The sequence below is a fragment of the Thamnophis elegans genome, chromosome 8, assembly GCF_009769535.1.
Source record: "Thamnophis elegans isolate rThaEle1 chromosome 8, rThaEle1.pri, whole genome shotgun sequence".
Classification (NCBI taxonomy): Eukaryota; Metazoa; Chordata; class Lepidosauria; order Squamata; family Colubridae; genus Thamnophis; species Thamnophis elegans.
In genome coordinates, this window is record NC_045548.1 from 57,340,817 (window position 1) to 57,365,304 (window position 24,488).

Consider the following 24,488-nt stretch of genomic DNA (forward strand, 5'->3'; position numbering starts at 1 on the left):
CCACATTTTTCAATTGCTTTAAAAGAACCTAAATTAACTATTGAATCAGACACTCCTCCCCCCCCACATTGAGTTTCTCTAGATCAGTGATGGTGAACCTATGACACGCGTGTCAGTGCTGACACGCGTAGCCATTTGGGGTGACACGCACAGGATTTCATGCGATTCATCCTCGGCTCCTGCACGGCCGCCGAGGATGAAAGAATCTGTGCTGGAGGAACGGGGGGGCGGGACGTGTGATTTCCCCCGCCCACACTCACTTACTGTATCACCGCCGCCCCTTTCTGAGCGCAGGGGCTGCTGGTAAGGCATGCGTGCTGTGCGCACACACGTCATCAGCGCGGCGAGGGAGGACCCGCAGGAGAGGAGCGCGGGAACAGTGCGTGCCTCTCTCCAGTCAGGCCGGCACAGAGAGTCTACTCCTGGGACTGTCGGTTACAACCGCACCACAGCAGGGAACAGCGGAGTGCCAACGGGAACTGTGAGCGCCATTAGCAGCAACTATTGGGGTGCCATGGACTTGTAATTGCCCACAATAACTGAGATAAGTGAGGGGGAGGTTGTGTTAGCTTGTTAGGCTAGTTAACCCCTAATTGGCTATCTATAATTCTATCTGCTGTCACTGGCCCACTGATGGAGCACCCAAAAAATAAAAACAAAGGTTAAGTAAAGGGAGTGGTAGTGGCAGTGGCCGACCCTTTCAAGAGACATGGAGCGAGATGTATGGCATTATAGAAAAAAATGGCAGATCATTTTGCGTTCTATGTTCTGAAACGGTAGTAAGCAGAACGTGGAATATAAATAGACATTTTGAAACTAATCATTCCCAGCTCTTGGAAAAAAGTGAGGATGAAAGGAGGGAATACATTTCCAGGAAGCTACACCTTTATAAGAGCCAATCTAACTCCATCCTTAAATTTATGAAAGGCTCTACAAATTTAAACTCTGCAAGTTTGAGCATTGCTCACTCCATAGCTCAGCATGCAAAAGCGCTTAATGAGGGAGAATTTATTAAAGAAACTCTCCTAAGATGTGCACCAGTTCTATTTCACGATATGCAGAATAAAGATGCAATTATTAAGAGAATATCTGAGTTACCACTCAGTAGAAATATCATAAAAGACCCCAAACAAGTTCAATAATATCAAGGGCAACATACGAAATCGACTGATAAACAAAGAAGTTACTAAGCAGGTATGTTAAATAATTTGTTTTTGGTTTATTAAATACAATTATATATTGCAATTATACATTTTTGTAGTTTAAACTATAAATTGCGCAAAATTATGTTTTTGTTGAAGTGACACACAACGCGAGTTATGCTTGATTTTTTGCCGATTTTTGACACACCACGCCAAAAAGGTTGCCCATCACTGCTCTAGATGATGCTTTACTGAAATACAACTATCTAGTGTACTTTGGCTCTCTTTAATACTAAATTTTAATTTTGTTTTCTGTAAATGTGAAACTTTAAATGTTCAGTTGAAGCTAAGTTCATGAGTGAAAATAAATGTATGACAGTATTTAGTTGTTTTCTCAGTCAATATGTTATCTTTATTGAGAGAAAACTTTATAGACTGTAGGGATCTTTGAATAACACACTGTAAAAATCCCGCTATATTATAGAACCAGTTTACAGCCAGTGCATAAAATTAATTTCTGCTAGAGCAATTTTGGATAATTGTTTGAATATTTTCCATATTTTTCCATTTGGTTTCTTGGATGTCCTTGAATCTGATGTGTTGGATCTTTTTTTTTTTTTTGCAGAAAATTACAGCTTATGCGATACGTGCATATGCCAAATACTTTATTCAATAACAAATGCATTTGTTCTCATTTAAAATTGTTTAATTCTTGCTACAGTTATACCTGACAGTTAAACTAATACATAGCAAATGATAAACATTATTCAGGATTTTTGTGATTCAAAAATCCTTTGTTCATATTTAGTGATCCTGTTGAAATGAATCACCATAAACAACTGCTGACAGATAATGGAATATATGGTTTTTTTTAAAAAAAAATTAATCTGTTTAATATTTCTAGAGAACTGCATCTTTTCTTTTGAATTTTCCCAAAATAGCAATGCGATTTAATGCAAAATTAATAGATTTTATTCCACTGCATTATTAAACTGTCTAAATAATTTTCTTCACATGACCATTTTAAGGAAGTATACTTCTTCATACCCACTTAATGTTAGCAAGAAGAAAACTTTAAAAAGTTATTTAAAATAGCTTATGTTGGATAGCTCCAAATCCAATGTGCTGCAGCATAATGCATAACCACAGATAAAAGGTCAATTGAGCTGCTTTTTGACTAACATTACAGGAATTGGGACCCTAGACTACCATATCAAAGATCCAGATCAACAGAACAGCGTCCAGTGCTAGAGCGGCCCAGCCCCCGCTCCCGATCCACTGAGCGTCCTGAGTCAAACCTCATGAGATCGATGCCTTCATTAATGACTGGAAGATCTGCCCCTCCCTCACCTGCATTATCGAGGTGAAACAGATGGATTAATCCTGCCCCACCAGCTCACTTTTTTTATTTTTTCAAAAACTTCAATAGTATTTCCTTTCATCATTGGCTGATCACCAGTAGTTGTAGATACTAACCCTGCCAACGTCAACACACTACTTATATTCCATCGGGATATAATGGTGTGGCTGCCATTGTAATTTGTTTACTAACAATAATTAATAACAATTACTTACATTTGTTTGTGATCTCTCATTTATTAGGAATCCTGTGTGATTTCTTACTCCCAAACACTTCATAATTTCTCATGTATTTCTCTTACAGAAGAAGTAATTAAATGTGATCATCAGACATCGCTTATGGAATAATAATAATCATAACATCAAATGATACTTTAAAAGTAGTTTCTTAAATTTGTACTAATTTTATATATTAATCACTGTTTTCTCTTATTTGCTCTCTGCATGTTTTGCATTTGTCTTGTTTTTGTAATGTATTTTATTCATGATTACAGTGTTGATTTTTTAAAAAAAAATATATATATATATGAATAATGGAATGAAGTTGGAGAAGATATTTGCTAAACTAATTTTGTCCAAATCAGATTATTGTCTGGCTTCTTTGCTTTGCTATAGTGAATTATAAGAATCAGTAACAATGATGTTATTATTTCACTCATTGAAATATACTTTTGTTTTATTGCCTGTCATTCAAATTCATGGCTGTGTAAATCATCATCTCAATATTAGTTGGACTTTGAAATAGTCATATTTATACATATACTTCTTTTTTTTAACTTTATTTCAGTATGTCTCAGTATGCATATACCTCTACATAGATTTATTTATAGGGTTAACAGATGCAGTTACAAAACATATTCTGTGCCATCTTTTTAGTATCGCTTCCCTTAGTTTCCAGATAAATCTTATTGGTAACTACGCTTTTAAAAATCTTTTAAGGTTGAACTGTCATCCTTTCAATTAAAGTTCAACATGAACCATGATTACCTCCCTTCGACCTATCAGATCGCACAGATTAGGCCTCCTCCGAGTTCCATCCGCCAGTCAGTGCCGACTGGCGACTACGCGGAGGAGAGCCTTCTCAGTAGCAGCTCCGACCCTTTGGAACGATCTCCCCGTGGAGATTCGTACCCTCACCACCGTCCAGACCTTCCGCACAGCCCTTAATATCTGGCTATCCCGTCAGGCCTGGGGATAAGATTCTAATCCGCCCCACCCGAATGTTGAATGAAAGTTGTGTTTTATTGTTATTTTCTTTTTTTTATTATTCACGCACAGTTTTATGTTTTTTTTTTTGTCTTGCACTCCCCTTCCCATGATTTGTAAGCCGCCCTGAGTCCCCTCAGGGAAAAGGGCGGCCTATAAGCTTTAATAAAATGAAATGAAAATGAAATGAACAAAAGCCATTAATCATTCCTTTGTTCTCAAACTACATAAGAATAAATATATGTTGCAATTGATGGGTTTCTGTTGATGTGTCCTGTAGGTCACATGCTCATTCGGGGTCAGTCCAAACAAGCCCATCAAGTACTCCGGTGGCAGGACGCAGGGGTAGACAGTTGCCACAACTCCCACCAAAAGGGACCCTGGAGAGAAGTAAGTGAGCATTTTAAATTAAAAGGAATGAGAAGAAGTTAAAAAAAAAGAAAAGAAAATAGTTTTATATTTTAAAAACGTTTGAATTTTAATTTGTCTTATTTCCAGAGCTCTGAAAATGTAGGTTAGAGTTTTATCTTTAAAATGGCATTAATATTGTCTTTTAGAGGGTTGCAGTTGCTTATTAGTTTTATTCAATTCATAGCAATTTGCACTATGCAGGGTTGTTGTACTATAGAAGCCATATAAATATTCTAACAGTGAAAATAATGTATGAATACCGTATGTATATATCACAGCTAATATTTATGAATTTTGATACTCTACCTGTAATGGACCACCTGTGTGAATCAGTTATAATTGATAACATAAATTAAGCTGCAGATTCTAATAAATATATTAATTGTTCAGAGGTTTGTGGGATAGAGTTTATATATGAATGTTGAAGAAAAATGATTGTTCGGTGCTACTATGAACAGCCAAAGAATGTGATATCAAAATTTGATTGTTTCACCTAGTTAAAAATTAATAAATAGCCCACATTATAAACTGTTGGCTATGTGACATCACTTTTGTAGCCTAAATCACTTTCTCAGAACCAAGTGACAAGCCAATTTTATTCATCTTTGATTTAGAACTAGCCAATAATCTGGTGTTGCCCGGGTATTTATTTATAGGGGGGAAATGTTCAGACCAAACATAATTCTTAATGTTGGATTTCCCCCCTGATCAGATCGAGCTCCCTTGTGGAGTACTGTGAAGCTGTTACCATGGTAACTCTACTGCGCTGTACAGTAGAAGTCATTTTACGGCAGTACAGTGGAAACCATTTTAAGACACAACAGGCTGTATCTTAACAGAACACCCTCCCCCCCACACACCAATGGGTGTTATGGATGTCTTACCTCCACAATATTTTTTTCCAGAGAATAAGTCATCTGTGTACCAAGTTTGTTTGAAATTGCTCAAGGCATTCCAGAGTTATGCTGAAACATATACCCCCCCTCCACTATTTATCTATATTTAGATATGCTCATAGCTAAATGGAAAAAGGATTGAGGATCTGGCTGCTAAATAGTCTTAAACTGATTCTGGATATAAATCAAACTTTTAAAAAGTTTTAAATTCAGTGAATGTTTTTAAATCTTCTTCAAGTGAAGAATACTATTCCTACGCAATGACAGTGTAAGATGAATTACAATTTATCCCTGAAAAAAAGCTTCATATATTTTAAATACAAGATTATCCCTCAATATAAACTTTTAATCTATTTTTAAATGTGGTTTTCCATATCTTTATAGACACTGTCATAATATAGCCTGTGTCTATAAATACATTTTAAAAAACTACTTAAAAATCACATAGAGCCATTGTGTATATCATAAAAGAACATAGAATATAGAGCTGGAAGGGGCCTTGGAGGTCTTCTAGTTTAACTCTCTGCTCAAGGCAGGAGATCTTATACTCTCCTTCTCAAATGATTGTCCAATTATTAACATGGATTATTTCCTATGCATTTTATGCGATTTTTCATTTATTTTGTATATTAGAGTGGTAAAATTTAATTCCCTGAGATAGATAACTTCAGAAAACCATTAAACTCACTTTGCATTTCACCTTGTCTTTTTTGTTTGAAGATGTTTACAACTGTTAAATGTTACACCATGTAAAATATAAACATTTTTATTATAAATAAATAATCATAAGAAAATTTAATTTTTAATTTAAAAAAATTATAAAGTATATGTTCTTTTGTAAATAAGAATGTTATAATGGCACCATGGCCATAATACAGGTAGTTCTCGACTTACAACCACAATTAAGCCCAAAATTCCTGTTGCTAAGCCACACAGTTGTTAAGTGAGTTTTGCCCCATTTTACTATCTTTCTTTACCAAAGTTGTTAAACGAGTCATTGCAGTTGTCAAGTTAGTAACATGGTTGTTTAATTAATCTCGTTTCCCCATTAACTTTGCTTATCAACGGGTGATCATATGACTCCGAGACATTGCAACCATCATAAATACTTGCCAGTTGCCAAGTGTCCAAATTTTGATCACATGGCCATGGGGTTGCTGCAATGGCTGTATGTGTGAAAAATGGTCATAAGCCACTGTTCAGTGCTGTTGTGACAGTCAGTAAATGATTGGTTGTAAGTCGACGGCTTCCTGAATACACAGAATTCCTTAAAAGATGTTAGAACAATTCCTTTCAATCAGAATTCAGGCTTATTTATTTATTCAATTTATATGGGCACCAGTAGTGGGTTGCAGGTGGTACGCCTCAGTATGGGCATACTGGAGCCTGCCTGGAGCACCAGATACTGTTCCGGTACGGTGCTCCAGAGGGCCCACCTGCCCGCCTGAACTCCTTTCCGTGTTTAAAGCTTTCTGAGCTTCTGTGCACAGGCATGGTGTGTACAGCGCCTGTGCGATGCTCTGCTGAGCAGCTGGAGCATCACGGAGGCTTGCGGCAGCATAGTTTGTAGCTACAACGCATGCGTGTGCGTGTGCGCTGCATGCGTCCATGTGGGCGATGCAGGGCCCGTTCCAACCAGTACGGTTGGAACGGGATCTGGAAGCCACTACTGATGGGCACCCATCTCAACCCTATTACTCTAGATGGCTAATATGGAATAAAAACAAAATAAGAACATTATAGCACAACAATAAATATAATAAATGTAGAGTAAGAGCCAAAATAAAATCAGTACTATATGCAACATATTCAGGATACAGTCTCAATCATACACTACAGGCCCCAAGCTCGACAATAAAACCAGTTTTTAAGAGCCTTATGGAAAGTCAACAGGATTGGGGCAAGTATAGTGTCCAGGGGAAAGACATTCCAGAGGTTGGGCACCATGATACAAAAGGCTCTCCTTCAGGGATCAGTCAGATGGCATTTTTTGATGGGACCTGGAGCATATCTCTCTTCCTATACCTTGCAGGAGAAGTAGATACAATTTTGGTGAGATGATCCTACAAGTAATCCAACCCCATGACATGTAGGGCTTTATAGGTCACAATCTGCTACTTGAATTGAACCAGAAGCATTCAGAAAAGAGATGCCACAGGTGCTAAACGAAAAGCATCCACATGCCTTTGCTGCTGTATTTTGCACCAGCTGAAGCTTCTAAATGCTCTATAAGGCAGCCCCATCCATTACAGTAGTCCAACTGGAAATTGATCACAACATGCGTGATTGTGAACAGAGCCTGGTCAAGGAACAATCAGTGCACAACATGTAGCTGTGCCAAAACTCTCCTAGCCATTGCTGACACCAGCTCTTTGAATAAGAACTTCAAATCCAAGAGTACTCCCAAACTATACATAGGTTCTATCTGGGGTAGTGCAGTCCCCATCCAGAACAAGAAGTGAAATGACTCCAGAACACAGAGGTCCTAAAACCCAAAGCCACTTGAATTGAAACTTGTTGTTCCCCATCCAGACCCCTCACAGTCTCCAGATAAAGACAGAATGTTCACATCATCATTGGCTGGCCCAGACTGGAGATGTCCTCACCCAAGCCTCAGATGACATCACCTAGCAGCTTAAGTGTTAAAAATGTTAAATAGAAGAGGAGACAGTATCATTCCTTGCAACATTTCACTAAACAGAGTCAGACTCAGTATAAGTGTTTAGTTATCACTTCCAGTCTCCAGTTATAGGAGAAGTCAGTTTGGGGTTTCTTCGCCTTTAAATACCAAAAGGTTTGATTCTTCCTCACCCATTGTATGTCATGTGCAAGAAACTACTGGAAAAATTATTCATCAGTTTGGGAATTAACATCGTTTGTATGCTATTGCTATCAAGCTGCTATACTGGGGATGCTGCAGAAGTCTTGACTTGCATATCTTGTCTTGTAGATGTCTGGTTGGTCAAAAAATGGCCTAAGTAAAATGGAGTTACTGTTGATTCATTGGTAATTCTTGTTCCTCAAAGGGAAAGCACTACCCTTGAGGAAGCAGGTTTGTCCTTGGTGGCTTGCTTATAAATTCATAGCTACTTCTGGTTGGGCAAGGCAAAGGATTTGGCCAGGAGAGTATTTACTCAGTTTTAGCTGGTGTGCCATTGGCAGCCCTAACCACAGCATGAAGATCTTAAAACAGTAAATCATTTTCATTAATAAACATTTGGATTAAACCCACTCTGTGTTTAGCGACTGAGTTTCATTTGAATGGCTAGATCATCTAGTAAGAGCAAGACCAGACTGAAAGAGAAACAGAGATACTGCAAAAAATGCTGTTTACTGTCATTTCATTGAAATAAAGTTATCCTGTACAGCTATGCCCCCATAACTCTTACTGTAGCATGCATTGTTGACAAGTATACACAATTTGGTTGTAAAAGCATTGGTTAGAAAATTATTATTTTTTATTACCATTGTATATGCAAACATTCACTGACCAAGGTAATCACTAAATAGAAGTGTTACAATGTGGACTATTTGAAACTGAAAACTACTTGGAAACTAAAATATGCACAAAATGCAGTTGTCTGTTTAGAGACAGGCATTATACCACAGCTATTTTTCACACCTCTGCTACAGATTCTGCATTTATTGCCAATAAGTTTCTAGATGCATGTAAAATTCTGGCTTTGGTCTATAAGTCCCTGTATAGCTTGCTGCTTAGAAATGTGCAGGACTGTCTTCTTCAACCAGAATTTGCCTTTTAGCATACTCACCCCAGGCCAAGTGCTTGGTTATAACCCATTTGAAAGCAGCTGAGGCTAGAAGGCACTCTTCTTTTTAAAGTTTGTTGAGATTCTCAGCGACCCAGGTCATGGTTTTCCCAAAGGTGCTTTTTCAGGAGGCAAATGGACTTTGTTGTTTTTTTTTTCTTTTGAAGACAGCTTCTGGGATGAGAAGTGAAATGTCTTCAAAAGGAAAAAACAAGAAAATCCAGTTACATTCTGAAAAAGCACCTTTGGAACATTTTTCTGTACCCTCTTTCTTATGAATCAGGTTACTCTTGGAAACAAGTCTTGCCTCATCTGTTACTGCATGCTAGAAGTAAATAAAGGTAGACCATTTTCAGGAAGTTTTAATATATGATACCATGTTTACTAATTTTATTACTTTTTTTAAAATAAGGACTGTTCTATAATATTATTTTTATTACTTTATTTTAGAAGGGTTTGAGGTTATTATGGCTTTTGTTGGTATTTTTTAAGAGTGCTGTAATGATTGATTTACAATTGTAAATATGTGGATCTCTCGCACATATGGTCATTTACTAAAGGAATAAATAAAGTATATATTGCATCCACATACTTGTTATGACACAAAAGCTGGTAACAAAGGTTTCCCAACCCATTGGAGAGATATTTGGGGAAATTAAGGTGGTTGCTAGGAGCCATTCATCTGCTTCTAATATTTGTATTTCTGCAACCTATTTTAATAAAAAGATATATCTTACATCATAAATAATAATACATGAAGTAATATTAGCAGCTCTGTTAAAAATTACTACTGAAATTCAGTGATAACTTAATTAGCTAATTTATTTTCTTATTTTGGATGTTAAAACTGAAGATTACTATTGAAATTGTAAAAAACTGGATATCGTTGGGATATGCTAATGAATAGAAAAGTCTAAACTATTAATTAAGTGTTGGCTTTATCTCTGGTTAAAACAGTTTTTATTTTCTCTCGTATTTGGAATAAAATGCTATAAATAGTGATGTATCAAACTGCTGGCACTCTGTGGTCATGCTTGGAAAAGCCCTTTGTTTTTGCAATTAGGGACAGCAAGTGAAAACTTGAATTTTGTGATACATTTAACAAACTAGTATGATGCTATCTTTGGTTTGGTTTGGTGAGTTAGAATTTGTAGAGGTCTAATCTGATGAAGCTCCTCTGATTAATAGGCATCTCTTTGAGGATATATATTCTCTTCTTGCAACACAATGTAGTGTGGATTGTGTAAATAAATATATGCATGAGTTGCCGTTAAACTTCTAGTAAGAAATTACATCTATGGTGCACTCACAATCAGATTACACACAATATTGGAGACCAGCTCCAACATGCCTTCATGCCATTCCGTGTTTATATGTATTATAGAAACTTTGGAATGGATACTGTTGAAAACAGAATGTAGGTTAAATGGATTTTGATTGAAGATTAGATTGGTTGGTTGTGTGCTTGATGTTTTTCTCTCTTTTTTCATTATGATTTTATATTACTTTTGCTGCTATTTATATGCAGAAAGCATACTCCAGATGTTTACGTATTAGTTGTTATGCTGTTAGCTTTTTAGCTTTGTTCTGCTGTAGCATGTATGCCCATTTCTATCATGATATATGCACACACTCTTAAAAAACCAGGTCTTAACAAATAATGGAAAAAAATACAGCATGTTCATGAATATTAGCAAAATTTATGCAAAGGCAACTGAGGTGAACATTGTGGAAAAGACACAATGCTTTCATTCGTAAAAGACAACTTATACTTTTTTCTAAACCTTAGTATGAAATCTAATTTTCTGCAATCCGTTGGCACTAATTCAGGTGATTATGTTACAATAATATTATAATAAGATTGTAATCAAAGCAATCTTTGGCACTAATTCAGGGGATTATGTTGCAATGATATTACAATGAGATGGTAATCAAAGCAATGTTGTATCTTGCATTTTTTAATATCCAGAGCAGATTTTATTTTAACATCTCCATTCCTCAATTGCTGCTGTGTTGCCAGATACTGCAGTGCCTCATTGCTTGCTCCCAGAATCAATTGTTCTTGCGGCTCTGCCCTTGATATTCCTCTGAATCAAAGAATATCCACTCAGAAGGAGGAACAATTATACTAGCATATACCATGCTTGAAAGCCAATATTTGTGCAAAACCCCTCTCTTTGTAAAAGAGGCATCTTTGTTAAAATAGTTATGTAGAGATGAAGTTAAATCAATGAGTGGAATCTTAAAGAAGAAGAATAAATTTATCTATCTGAGCATGGTACACAGGTGGACATTTGGGGGGCGGTATTACATTCAATGTACAGTTATGTGCAGTTAGAGTTTAGCTCTGGAACCCTGAAAACTGACCCAAAAACAAATCACACAAAAAATCACCCACTAAAAAGTAAAATCACCCACTTTCTCCCAATATAAAGAAAAAGCAGAAATGACGCTGTTAGATCACGGCCACCTCAGAATCTTTGCACCCCTGTTCTTGGATAAAGAATCCGTAAATGTTGCAGATTGCTCAGAAAAATGGATTTTTTTTGTCTGCGTGCAAAATGGCTGGTACTTCAGAACCACATGGCGTAACCTGCAAATGCAGTATAGTGAAACTATTTACCATGATAATACAAATAGGTTATATTTAGCGACAGTGAATAATGAGATTGTGAATAACAAGGTCTCTCTTCTATTGGAATTCTGAATAAACGAATTCTTGTTGGAGCTGTGAAGATGCATGGCAACATTTTGTTGCCAGGAGAGTATCTATTGTATCTGCAGTTTTTATTAAGCTTTATTACTTTTTTATTTAAGGCATTTTTATTAGCTATTCATATATACAAGATAGGTATCAATAATTTTTGATTTGCTCTTTTTATATACAGCGTATTTATAGGAAAATAATAGGTATCTGTCAATTATAATCAGCCATATTTTTCATAAAATATCTAAAACAAAAACCTTTGCAAAAATACCTAAATATTTTTTATTTCACCAAGGAATTTGTTAAACCAGAAGAGCTTCTTTGGCCAATCAATTTCCCCCCTGCTATTTCTTTATTGCGAGTGCAGTGGTTCTCAAACTTTTCTTAACCTTGGACCCCCTTTAAATATCTTTTGTGGCCACAGACCACTAAGACAAGATTTAAATCATAAGTATCAAGGCTCCAACTAATATATCCAAGCAAATCAAAACTCTGATACTAGAATTCTCCTCAAAGATCTTTTTTATTGAGTACCTCATATTGGCACAGCTCTAAAGGAAAACCAACTCTAAATCTTTCCCATGGTTTCAGTATAATTAAAATAGGAACTAACCTCATCCCCAAATGTCACAGGTCATGCTGGCCAATTTCTTTAATTGGCAGTTCCTCCAGGCACACCTTCCCCGACCGTATCCTTTTCTGGTAGAGATGACCTTGATTCCCACAAGAAAATTCTTTGTTGTGTCTAGCAAGGCATTACAGCCCTCTTTCCCCCCTTTCTCCTCTCTGTGACAACTGAGGAACAGAAAAATGGTTGTTGCTGGGTTCGGTTCGAAATTTACAATAACATTTCTTCAACCCTTTGCAAATCTCAGTGATGACATTGCACACCCTGATGGGATTGTGGAGCACAGGTTGACAGTCATTGGCTTAGTGCTTACTCTATGGTTTACCTAAGTAGAGCTATTACTAGAGGAAGTCATTCTCAAAGCTTCTTCTTTTCTCAAAATTTAGTCATAGATTTGCTAATGACCAGTACTTTTCCAGGACACTGTTTATCAATCATGGAAAGTTAGAAAATATGCCAAGAATTAAGAAGTATGCTAAATGCAAAATATATTTCTATCTAAATTTAAGTTTAGCTTTATAGTGAATGCAAAGTAAAAAGCGTGGCCTTTTAAATCTGTTCACCACAATTACTTTGTTAAATCTTTAAATATCTAGCATAACAATATAATTAATACCTCTTGTAAAAGGAGTAGTTCTATTGCTATACTACTATTAGAATTATAATTCTAAGCCTGCAGCACATTGCTCTAGCGATACCTATAATTGGCAATCACTCATTGGTACTGTGTTTTTCCATATTTGATGTATTTGTTTAGTACTGAAGTATAGCATATCATATAATTCAGTATATTGCATTTTAAGAATGAAAGAACATAATAACTTCAGTAAACACATGAAATCCTAACAGAGAGCCAGCATGGTTTAGCAATTCAGGTTTTGGATTGGCTCTGGAGAGAACCAAGATTTAATCTATAGAGGTCACTAAGTGATTTTGGGCCAGTTACTCTTATTGGTTCAATCTTCAGGGCATATTTATTTGAAAAACAGGAGAGAATACTATGCATATCAATCTGAGTTCCTCTAGAAAAGACAGATATAATGCTAATAAATAAAAAAAGTATAACCTGGGTTATATTTGCTAAATTTTTGAGAAATAAGATTAATAGATATGTTGCTATTTTTTATTCTTAATACTTGAGATAAGCGTTTGGATGGTACCAGAATAATATCAATATTGTCACTTGCTAAATGCAGTGTACTGTTGAAATATTGAACCTTGCAAAGTAACATTAAAGGAGTCCCGATGGTGCAGTGGTGAAATTGCAGTATTGCAGGTGAACTCTGCCCACAGTCTGGAGTTCGATCCTGACAGGCCTCAAGGTTGACTGAGCCTTCCATCCTTCTGAGGTCGGTAAAATGAGAACCCAGATTGTTGGGGACAATATGCAAATAATGCTTACATTGTAAATCTCCCATAGAGTGCTGTAAAGCACTGGGGGAGATATATAGCCTAAATTCTAATGCTCTGCTATTACTAAGAAAATACAACAAAATTCTTTTTTCCCCATATAACAGATCTCTTTGGTATTATAAAACTTTTATTATAAGTTCAGTCTTTTGTTTCATATTGATTCCATTATTTGTGAGTACAAAAAGGTTCATAGTGAGGCTCCAAGTAAGTATGTTACTATGTTCAATTTTGCAGTCACATTGCCTTCTAAGCGCCTCATTTTAATGTCAAACTTGTAAAGGAATAGTGCTAATAATACTGTTTTCATATTCATAGATTTTATTAATGTTCTGGTATTCTGAATTCTGAAGCAAAGCATGTATTGTTAATTGCTTCTTTGTGACATTTCAGAAAGTCTATGTTGAATGGTACTAGTTTTGAGAATTGGAAATGTGTGCTACTGCTGAAACATTTTATAGCAAAATGTCACAATGTGCGGTTGCTGAACAAAAAGAAAATTCTGTGTTGCAAATCATCTGGAAAGAAAAGAATGAAACTGCTAGTATAATAAACTCTTTATATAAATGGTTAATGAATATTTGGAATACTATGAAGATTTCAGATCCCTGAAAAAAGGTAGCTAGTAAAATGCATAAAAGGTAAATAAAATGGTCTGAAGCAATTCAGTGAGAAAGATCATAAAAACAATGTGAATAAAAGAGAATGTGATAGTAGTATCTAAAATTATGAACTGCACATGGAAAGGTTCCTTCAAAATATTAGAATTCAGAATAATCAGTGAAGCAAAATGGGAGGAGTTTCATAACAAATGAAAGAAAATATTTGCTAATGAGCATCTATTTAATACAGACTTTTTATATATTAGTGTTTATTTGTGTGTCCTGTTTTAAGATCTGCATATTCATTAAGGGATTTTCAGTACCTAGAATACGTAGAATACCTTAACCAGGGTTTGATAATTATAAGTATTAAAGAGAAGTATGTATTATTGTATAATAAATTGATTATTGATAATTTACTATATTATAAATATATATACATCATTATATAATAAATTATACAAAATTAGTCTCATGAAAACCTATAGATTATTGTATGGTTGTTTAAATGATTTCATTAATTTGTAATATTATTATCCAAAAGATGGATAAGGTTTTTGTTTTGTTAAATACATATTTTTATATTATTGAAAAACAAAGTGTCCTGGTCATTTTAAAAACTCAAAATAAAAAAAATTATTAGCATACTCATAAAATAACATTAAAATGTTGGAAGCATGATTCAATTCTCACCGGCTCAAAGTTGACTCAGTCTTCCATCCTCCCGAGGTCGGTAAAATGAAGACCCATATTGTTCGGGGCAATATGCTGACTCTGTAAACTGCTTATAGAGGGCTGTAAAGCACTCTGAAGGGGTATATAAGTCTAAGTGCTATTGCTATTACTGTATTGTAAAATAATTCTTAATTATTTAAATTAATAACTGGCAATACATTAACTTTATATAATATGTGCCATGTATATTATACCTATTTTAAAACATTTCTTCTGAATTTTGGGGCAAATTATACTTGTGCTACGTAAGCTGATTTAACTGCTAATGAAGTCTATGGATTTTCTACTTTTATCTTAGCCTCCAATTTCTATTATTATTTTCTGTTGACCTTCTTCTGTCAAATTTAAGGTTGTGATTGCTTCCGATATTGGCACAGAGTAAAAGTGTTAGAATCTATAAATTCGAATAGTATTGTTTATATCGTATGGGGTATTATTCATGTAGGGTATGTGTACAATAATACAAGTCAAACTAAATGTGCTTAAATCTTTTCAAATCACACATAATTAATATGAATAAAGAATAAATTGATACTGCCAGTAATTATGTACTATTCAATAATAAAGTGCATCAAGTAATGACAGGTATCTTGTAGAAATTGCTTAATCCTTCTGACAAGTTCTGGTTTCTTTTGATTTACGCTAGAAGTTACATGGGAAGACCAGCAGAAAAAAGTGAATGATACAGTAACTGATGAGAAATCATTTCTGACAAAGAAACATCATACCCCGCCAGGTTTGTCAGGGTTTTGGAAACCATCTGAAAGCATGATACTATAAAGTTGTTGCATTTCATGCTTTTGTAATCAGTGTGTGTGTAATTTTTTTCTAAATTTGTGGTTCTTTTGTTTATTTTTTAGTATGTAGATTTAGATTTACTCGTGTGGCACAGTTTCTTTTTTAGAGTAGCAGAAATTTTGTGTTAGAATGCAGATCGAATAGAAAAAGTGCTTGGCATAAATTAGATATTGAGCTCATTCCTTTTGTCATAACATGTGCGTTTGAAAATCAAATTCAAGTGTGTGGAAGTTTTCCTGAATGATCAAAAGCCATTTTGGAAGGATTGACTGGTACATTTTCACATTGGGAAAAGGGAATACAGTGAGGTCATTTGACAGAGATAGAAGAAGACAGTCAGAGGGGTGGATGGGAAAATTAAATGCAAAGGGGAGGAATAATTAAAGAAGATGAAAGAACTAAGTAGATTATGAGATTCCTCTAGGAGATTTGTCCTTAACAAGAAAGGAAAATAACAAAGCAAAAAACAACAACAATTAATTAGAACTTTGAATCCTTAGAAAACTGCCATTGTTGTACTTGAAAGTTGAATTTTGAGTATCCTAGAAGCACATATAAAGAGGGGTACTGATAGAAGCAGTAGGTTATAGGTCTTATTTTCCCTGCTAAAGAAGTGGGTCCTAAATTTCATAATGAATTGTGAGGAGAAAGTACTTTCTTTCTCTTCCTTCAAATTATATTTTATTGATGAAGAGGAAATTGTTCTTTCCAATAAGTAGTCTAATTGGGAGGCAGTATTTTCTCTCAATTTCTTGCTTACTTTTTCAGCTCTGGCACTTCTCTCCCTCCTCAGTATCTATAACATGTCTAAAACAACACATGGGAAGTTGTAGGTGTAACTGTTTATTATAGCACAACCGAGTTGCTTTTCTTTTAAAGGAACACTAAATGATTTTTGTATTTCTTTATTCCAGATATGTTATCTATGCATTATTGATGTCTTTTGATAGAAGATTAAAAAAAAAAAGAAATACTGCATTAAAATATTTTCTTCCTTTGTGGGATGATTATTTATAGATTTACACTGGGGCATCTTCTAATGTAAAAATGGATCTTGATATTTTTGTGGTTAATATCATCTTGATAAGTTTCAATGAGAGGGGATGATTTTAAAGATGGGAGTTGATTCTTTCTCTGTTTCCTTTATCTTCAGTTTGATATATATACTGTAGTATCTATAAGAATATATATAACATTCTGTTCATTTGTGACTTTGATGCTCAGAAATGTTTCCATGGAAAGAGTTGTGGTTTCTTTCAATATAATTTTTATGACTTGTTTTTAACTGTTTATATGTTATCTTCAGTTGCTTGGGGTCAGGTGGCTTATAAACTAATTAAATAAATAAATGAGAAGCCAATTGATTTTTATGAATAGTATTTTACTAAAGCTTTACTAAATTTAAGTTTTGGTAAGAATAAGTTATTGTCATAATAAAAATGATGACTGTATCTTTAAAAGTTGTACATTTTAATAATACTGAATGAAAAAGACATGGCCTCGTATTCCTGGCAGTAATCCCACTGAACCCAATGGGATTTATTACAAAGGATGCTTAGCTCCCAATATATTAAGACTTTTATCAATGCAAGATCACACCTTTAACATCATGTTTCCTTGGATGACATATTGGCCATGCTTACTTTCTTACTTAGCTATTTTTATTTACTTATATTTTACCTAATATGTTCATACTCCCTAAAACGAATACAATCCATAAAGTGCTTAAGGTGAAATAAAATAAAATCACTTTAATAGTTTAATAGTTTGAACAGCAGAGACCACAGTATAATAGTAAAGCAGTAGTTTGCATTTAATGATCAATTGTAACATAGCATCAAATCATATTTAATGAAATGTGTAATTTAATCTAGGTTCTGTATCCCTAGACTGAAGGAAGATGTTTCTTGTATTTTGCAGTATTATAGTATTTCCTATAATCCAGATTCCTGATGCCAGATTTTACTTTCCTTTAACAGAAAATCTAGTCCACCAGTGAAACTTCACTATGCCCATTGGAGATTCAATTACTTCAGGAAGTGATAGTCTAGATAGGAAAGCTGTGAATTAGAATGGATTCAAAGCTGATGAGTTATGCTAAGAGGTTTGTAGATGCCTATAAAAGAAACTGAAAATGTTCCCAGAGAAACAATATTGCTTTTTAAGTACATAGACTTGAAAGATAAATTTTAATAGAATGTTTTTGAGTTACTCTGCTTAAATTTGCTTCTGTTAATTACTTGATCATTAAATGAGATATAAAATACTTGAGTGAGGTACTACAATATTGTGAAAGAAGTATTCAGTTGGATGTCATGAGTTCATTATTAGTGTAAAACCAACTCAGGTAAAATCAGTCACTTTTAATATACCTCATGTTTCAGTCTCACTTACGCATTTATTTACAAATGTTCATTATAGTGGGCCATCTAGAAAGATTTATTTTTATTTGTCTTACACCAAACTTATTTAAAAAATTAGAGTAATCAATACAACGGTATATTAGGTTTCCTCTATAACTTTATCTCAAAATGTTTAAGCTGAATATCCTTGAGCAAAACTAACATTTCTAGACAATGCTTCTTGCTTTTTCTAGGCATAGGTAAACATAGAACATAGAAGAGAAAGATAGATGAAACATTTTTAAAAGAGATCACTAACTTATTTTTCTGATCCTTTTCTGATCCTTTCTTGTTCAAATGGATAAATTACTCCTTTTAGTATTTGCTGTCTTTTCTTTTTCCCATTGACTGACTATGCACTACAGGTTTCTTTCTCAAACAATTGTGGCCCTTTCCCTCAGTGTCAGTTTTTACCTTCTGAGTACATCCACTCACGTCCATCTTCTTTGTGTCTCTGTCTGTCCATTGCACGATGTGGTAACAGAAGAAGTGGACTCATCACGGAGAAGAAACCCAGGTCTGTCTCTTCTACTGTTCTATTTTGTTTTTAATTTGTCTGGTGATCTTTGTCAATACATCTCTCATGTTTCATTTTTCTTTGATAATTACACCTTCTTTCTTTCTTTCTTTCTTTCTTTCTTTCTTTCTTTCTTTCTTCCTTCCTTCCTTCCTTCCTTCCTTCCTTCCTTCCCTCCCTCACTCCCTCCCTCCCTCCCTCATTTTGTCAATAGTGCATTAAAACATATAATTTTTTGGGGGGGGAATGGTGATCAATAGAAATAGTCACCAATCCCTCCCCAAATTTGTATGCTTTAATGCATAACGTAAAAATGTGTACACTTCAGTATATCATCAAAACATTATACTTCATCCTACAAATTTATATTAATAGCTTTCCATGGATTAAGATTGGGTATTTAATATATTAGCATTATTATTGCAGATTTATTGTTACATTACAGTGATAGAGAATTAAAAAGGTACAATTCAGATTTAATGTTTGATTGTAATGTGTGTGTGTGTGTGTGTGTGTGTGTGTGTGTGTGTAAGATTTTGGGCCAGTCACATTCAACCCAACCCTCACAGGGTCGCCAGGGAAAATAGGAGGAGTAAGGTGTGTTGAATATATTCTCCACTTTGAATTGTTTGTAAAAATAATAAAGGTGGGATGTAAATTAAATTAAATTAATAATGCTAGTGAAGATTTTAAGATGTGGCCTTGAATTTTAAATCAAATACTTGTACTCAAGATCCGTATGCTTATCTGTGCCTTTTCAGATGTAACTAATGAATAGATGAATGCGAGACCAAAAGGAAATTACAGGGCTATAGAATAAACTGAGCATAAAACAAAATCCAGAAGTTAATACCAACATTTTTCTATATTGTTGCCAATAAATTAACACCAACTCAAGTGAGACCTTATCTTTTTAAGTTGTATCTCACATACTGTAAAAAGATTCAGAAAAGGATTATGATGCAACATCCATACTATTCAGGATTTATTTTATCTATGGTATCACCAATTTCATCGTAGATTTGCTCTGATAAACAAACTAGGAAATGTTTGCAGTGGCCAAGAAGCCTAACATAATGGTTGTTACACTGGGTTGCCAATGATGACATGGAAGTGAATCTGTTAATTGGGGCCTAGCTATATGGATCAGTCATGCCATGCAGACACTCCCAGAGTGTTTCTCTAAAAGCCATAAGCTCAGAGTTAAAAATTCCTAAATTAGATTTTGTTTCACTTATTTCGCTTTATCTTAAAATATTAAGTCAGGTAAAATTAGAACATATTTTACTGCAAACGTTTGACTAATTAGAGTGTGATATGCACTTAAGCTAAAATGTTCTGCAATCACATTTGCAGAATTGCTATTTACTTGATAAGAAACCCAGCCCCCTGTCCAATATTGCTAAAAGAAGATATAGACGAATCTTTGTTTCACTTTCTACAATGCTTGACTTTTTCAAACATTTCTGTTCTGTTTCACTCACATTTTCCACATTAAAACTGCATGAAAATTCATATGGAATTTATATGCAAATGTATTGTGGAAACATTTTTTTTCAATCTATGTCATGTATATATTTTCTCTAAAATGTATACATTTTATGCATAAATTTCAATGTTATATCCATATTTATTGCACTGCAATATTTCCAGAAGCTCAAAGCCAAGGATATTTGTGCTTTGGTTCTTATATTAGTTCAGATTACATCAGTTCATATTAAAATGCCAATATTATTTATTCAAGGTAAAACTGACTTTTTCTCCAGAACATGAGAATAGAACATTGTATTCTTAATAATCAAAAAGACAACGCTATAAAATTCATAATTAGGTCACAATATATCTTCATGACATTACCATAGATTCCTATGGTAAATATTGTCAGAGTATGATGGATGATTGGGAAGTCCAAAACTATATTATCAAATAGGAGGAAATGGTTTTGAAGGATATGAATGCACAATAGAACTCTGCATAATTTTTTATTTCTTAGTTCAGCAGAATGCATAGCGATAGCATAACTTCTGCACATTGAATAGGTTGGGGTAAAGATTCCTTCGGAGTTTGGTGACTTAAGTTTGCTCTATGTACACATGGACAAGGAATAAGCATGATTGGCTTGATTGCTCATGATGAAACCTAGAATTACTGAAAATGAAAGACTATGAAAGAAGAGCAGACTATTTTTTCATAGCATCAATAATACATCTTAGAAATGCATATTGAAAAAGGAAACTAATGAAGGATGCTAAAGTAGAACAATGATGAGGAAAGAAATTACAAGTATATGAAAAATATTAAAAGAATGATCAATTTTTTAACAGTCTGAACAAGAGAGAGAATATGAAGAAAAGAGGGCATGGGAACTGTTTGAAAGAATGTTATGGAATGACACAGAAGTATTTGAAGTTATTCTAATTGGAAGCATTAAAACGATAGTGAAGGTATAAAGTGAAAAGGCTGTAGATGAAGAAAAATGCATATAAAATAGTTGATAAAAATGATAAAAGGTACTATATAAAAAGTGTATAGGGGAAAAGGTAATTGCATAAAATGTAGTTCAAAGAGAGCAAGGAATGGCTAAGATAAAAAGAGGTACAGAAAAAGTTGGAATAAAAATATTTTTGAAGTGGTTGAAAAGAGATAACTGGGAAGCCTTTTGCATAATGAATAAATTTAAAAGTAAAAGTGATAAAATTATTGGACTGAAGCTGAAATGAGAGAAATCTGGCAGGAATATTTTAGGGATGATGATAATGATATGTTGATGATTGTCATTGAAAGGAATGTTGTAAGTTATAAATTCTGTAATATGGTTAAAAAATGCTTGTATGAATTGTTTAGCTAGGGAAAAGCTAAAACACAGCAGTGGTTTGCTTCTGGATTTTTTTAACTTTCCTAATTCCATTACTGTGTATTAGAAGAATGCTATTATTATTATTACATAAATCAAAGGGAAAGATAAATTGCAAAAGATTCATTTATTAATCATGCTGGAGAGGTGTTTGTCAGAATTCTGATGTTTGGGAATGAATAGAATGCATAGCCAATGTTAACACTGATCAGGGGACAAGAGAACTTTGATGCCTCAGTGGTTGCTTAACATATTTATAGATAAATGAATTAAAATGATCATGGCATATTGGTTGGGGATATAAATGTATATACTGTATACTACTGTATGCAGACAATGTATAAATTCATGAATGAGTGGTTCACAAGTAGAGAAGCTAGTGAATAGATTTCTTTTTTAAAATTCTTTTAGGAGATTTGATTTTTTTTTACTCACAATTCACTTTTCTGTTATTCCCTGAAAGGGAGCAGCATGGTTGATAATTTTGTATATAAGCAACTAGAACCTGATGTGAATCACTGAATGGTTAAAGTTTCAAAGAACCGTAATTATTTCTTATATTTTTTATTTATAGAGTGGTTGTAAGTGACCATTAGTACCTTAAATAGTAACTTGGATGTGGAGAAAAAGAAGAACTTGACATTTAGGCTATAGAAATATTGGTGACAATTCTGCTTGCTAAAACAGGTGCTCAATGGAAAGCACAAGCATTAGTCAAATGCCGAAACTTTCTGTCACCCAGGACATTGGCAAAAACACTAACACAGGAATCAGGAAATGATTTGAAATTTGGCACGTATGCTCCTCTTGGCTTCTAGGTGCTCAGTAATAAAGGATTTTTAGAAATGACCATCAAAGCATTAGTATTTATTATATCATTATTAACATGCTCTGATGCTAAGGAGTTAGTTGTTCTACTCTCCCTCCCAACCTGAAAACTTGAATTTGGCAAGCCTGACGGAGAGAAGAGGATAGGATAGGGGAGGTTTCTGTGGGGCAAGCCTGAGGGACAGAAGGGGATAGGATAGGGGAGGTTTCTGTGGGGCAAGCCTGAGGGAGAGAAGAGGATAGGATAGGGGAGATATCTATGCAGCAAGCCTGAGGGAGAGAAGAGAATGGGATAGGGGATGTTTCTGTGGGACAAGGTTGAGGGAGAGAAGGGGATAGGATAAGGGAGGATTCTGTGGGGCAAGCCTGAGATAAAGAAGGGGAGAGGAGAGGCCGATGGTAACTACTCATTAATTTTCAAGTGTCAATTTATCAAGCCCGATCACATAGTTTCGTAGCGGAGCACAGGTATTCAGCTAGTCTTATGTATATAGTTAAGTCTCTCAGAAAGCATTCACTGCTCCAAAGTGCTCCTATGTCATAACCTCTGTACATTTACTGCCAAAATGACATTCATATCTTTATACTTCAGGTGAATTGGTGTTAATTTTTGTTCAGTTTTCTAACCATTTACTTGGCAAAAATGAATTAGTTAAATGATGATAATCTAATGTTATTTTGGAAATTCTCTATGGAGTTTATTTCTATTTGATGATGATTTGCAGCATGACTCCAATATTTTAATCTGCCCAGAGTTTCTGTGAATAGATATAAATTGTCTGGATAAATAATTGTTAGGTAATTTTCAGTAGGTCTCAGACATATCCGCTTTTATACATTTTATAATACTTTAATTTCATAAATATTTTATTACAAAGTTATGTTTTATTTCTACCTTAAAACTACAGCACTATTTTGTACTGACTGTTATACATAGTTCTTGCAGTCCTTTCTACAAGATCTTTCTGGCTTATAGATTTTTAAGGGGGAAAATGCACTTTTGATTTTCCTGGGAATATAATAGTCAGCCATCCCTGCACCGATTGAAGACTCTGCATTGATTTGCGCATCTAACAACCCAGGATGACATACATCACACTGCAATCTCAGGAAGAAAGCGTGTTTAGTTACATTTTCTTTCCAATACAACACTGTAAAGGATCTATTTATGGTACTGTGTATAAAAAGTACATATGGTATGAAAGCAATAAGCAAGACCAGATTGATTGATTGATTGATTGATTGATTGATAACAAAGTATTTTTTGAATCAAATTTGTGCTTCTTTCTTTGAATGTGAGTAATAAAATAATGATGGCAAACCCTGTGGACTCCGTATGCCAAAATTCAAACAAATGTCTAACTTGATTTTGCTGGCATGTCACACACCCCTGCCCTCCCCCCTCGAACAAAAGAGAAACTAATTTTACATGTATTTATTCATTTTTAAAAAAAAATTATCACCATTTACCTTCAAGGAGACATCTCTTTTCGTTGACAGGCCCTTGCAGCCTACCAAAGGCAGGAGAAGTTCATTCTTTGAAGAATGCTGTTCTGCAGCTTCCGAAAATGGCACAAAAGCATACCTGTATTTTGTGTGATTTTCAGAAGGTCCTGAAGCTATGCAGGAGCATGCCCTGAGATTAAATTATAGAAATTTAAACCACTGGATTATTTTCACATTATAATATGCTATATATCTTTCACCTCATTAGGATGGAGATTTTTTTCATTTCTTTCTACCTTTATTCTGAACTAATGGATTATAATCCACCCATTTTCCAGAAAACTCTATCTGTGTCTGTCAATGTTTTCCCATCTCTTTTCTGAATCTTTCTTGAGCTGTGAATCTACTGTTACAGAACTAAAAACAAAACTGTCCATCTTCCATCTTATCAGGGGAGATGAAGAATTCTTGAACTGGACTCAGGAAGCACTTGGAAAATAGCACAATTACCGAAAGACCTCTGAAAACATGTCATAAAATCAACTGGGTGGAGCAGAGAGATGGAAAAATATGTCATAAAGGCAAAATGTATCAAAATTCACTGTCAAAAAGAGCTGCAGAATAGATTCCAGGGCATGAACTTTTAAATTCCTGAATGAAAACGAGCTTCACGGATTAGGGAAGAAAACTTTACAAGTTCTGCAGAGGGAAAGATTTCTCCTTTTGCCCTGAAGAAAAGGAAGTAATAATGATTGGAAACTCTTACTAAGAGGGACAAAT

General features: G+C 34.5%; 1 protein-coding gene across 1 annotated transcript in view; it reads left to right on the forward strand.

Moving 5' to 3' along the window:
• The window catches only part of RIMS2 (regulating synaptic membrane exocytosis 2), a 301,167-nt gene that overhangs the window by 197,312 nt on the left and 79,367 nt on the right, over nucleotides 1–24,488 (forward strand). The window contains 2 exon segments of the mRNA XM_032222740.1: nucleotides 2,332–2,505; nucleotides 3,988–4,097. Coding sequence (XP_032078631.1) covers nucleotides 2,332–2,505; nucleotides 3,988–4,097 — 284 coding nt within the window.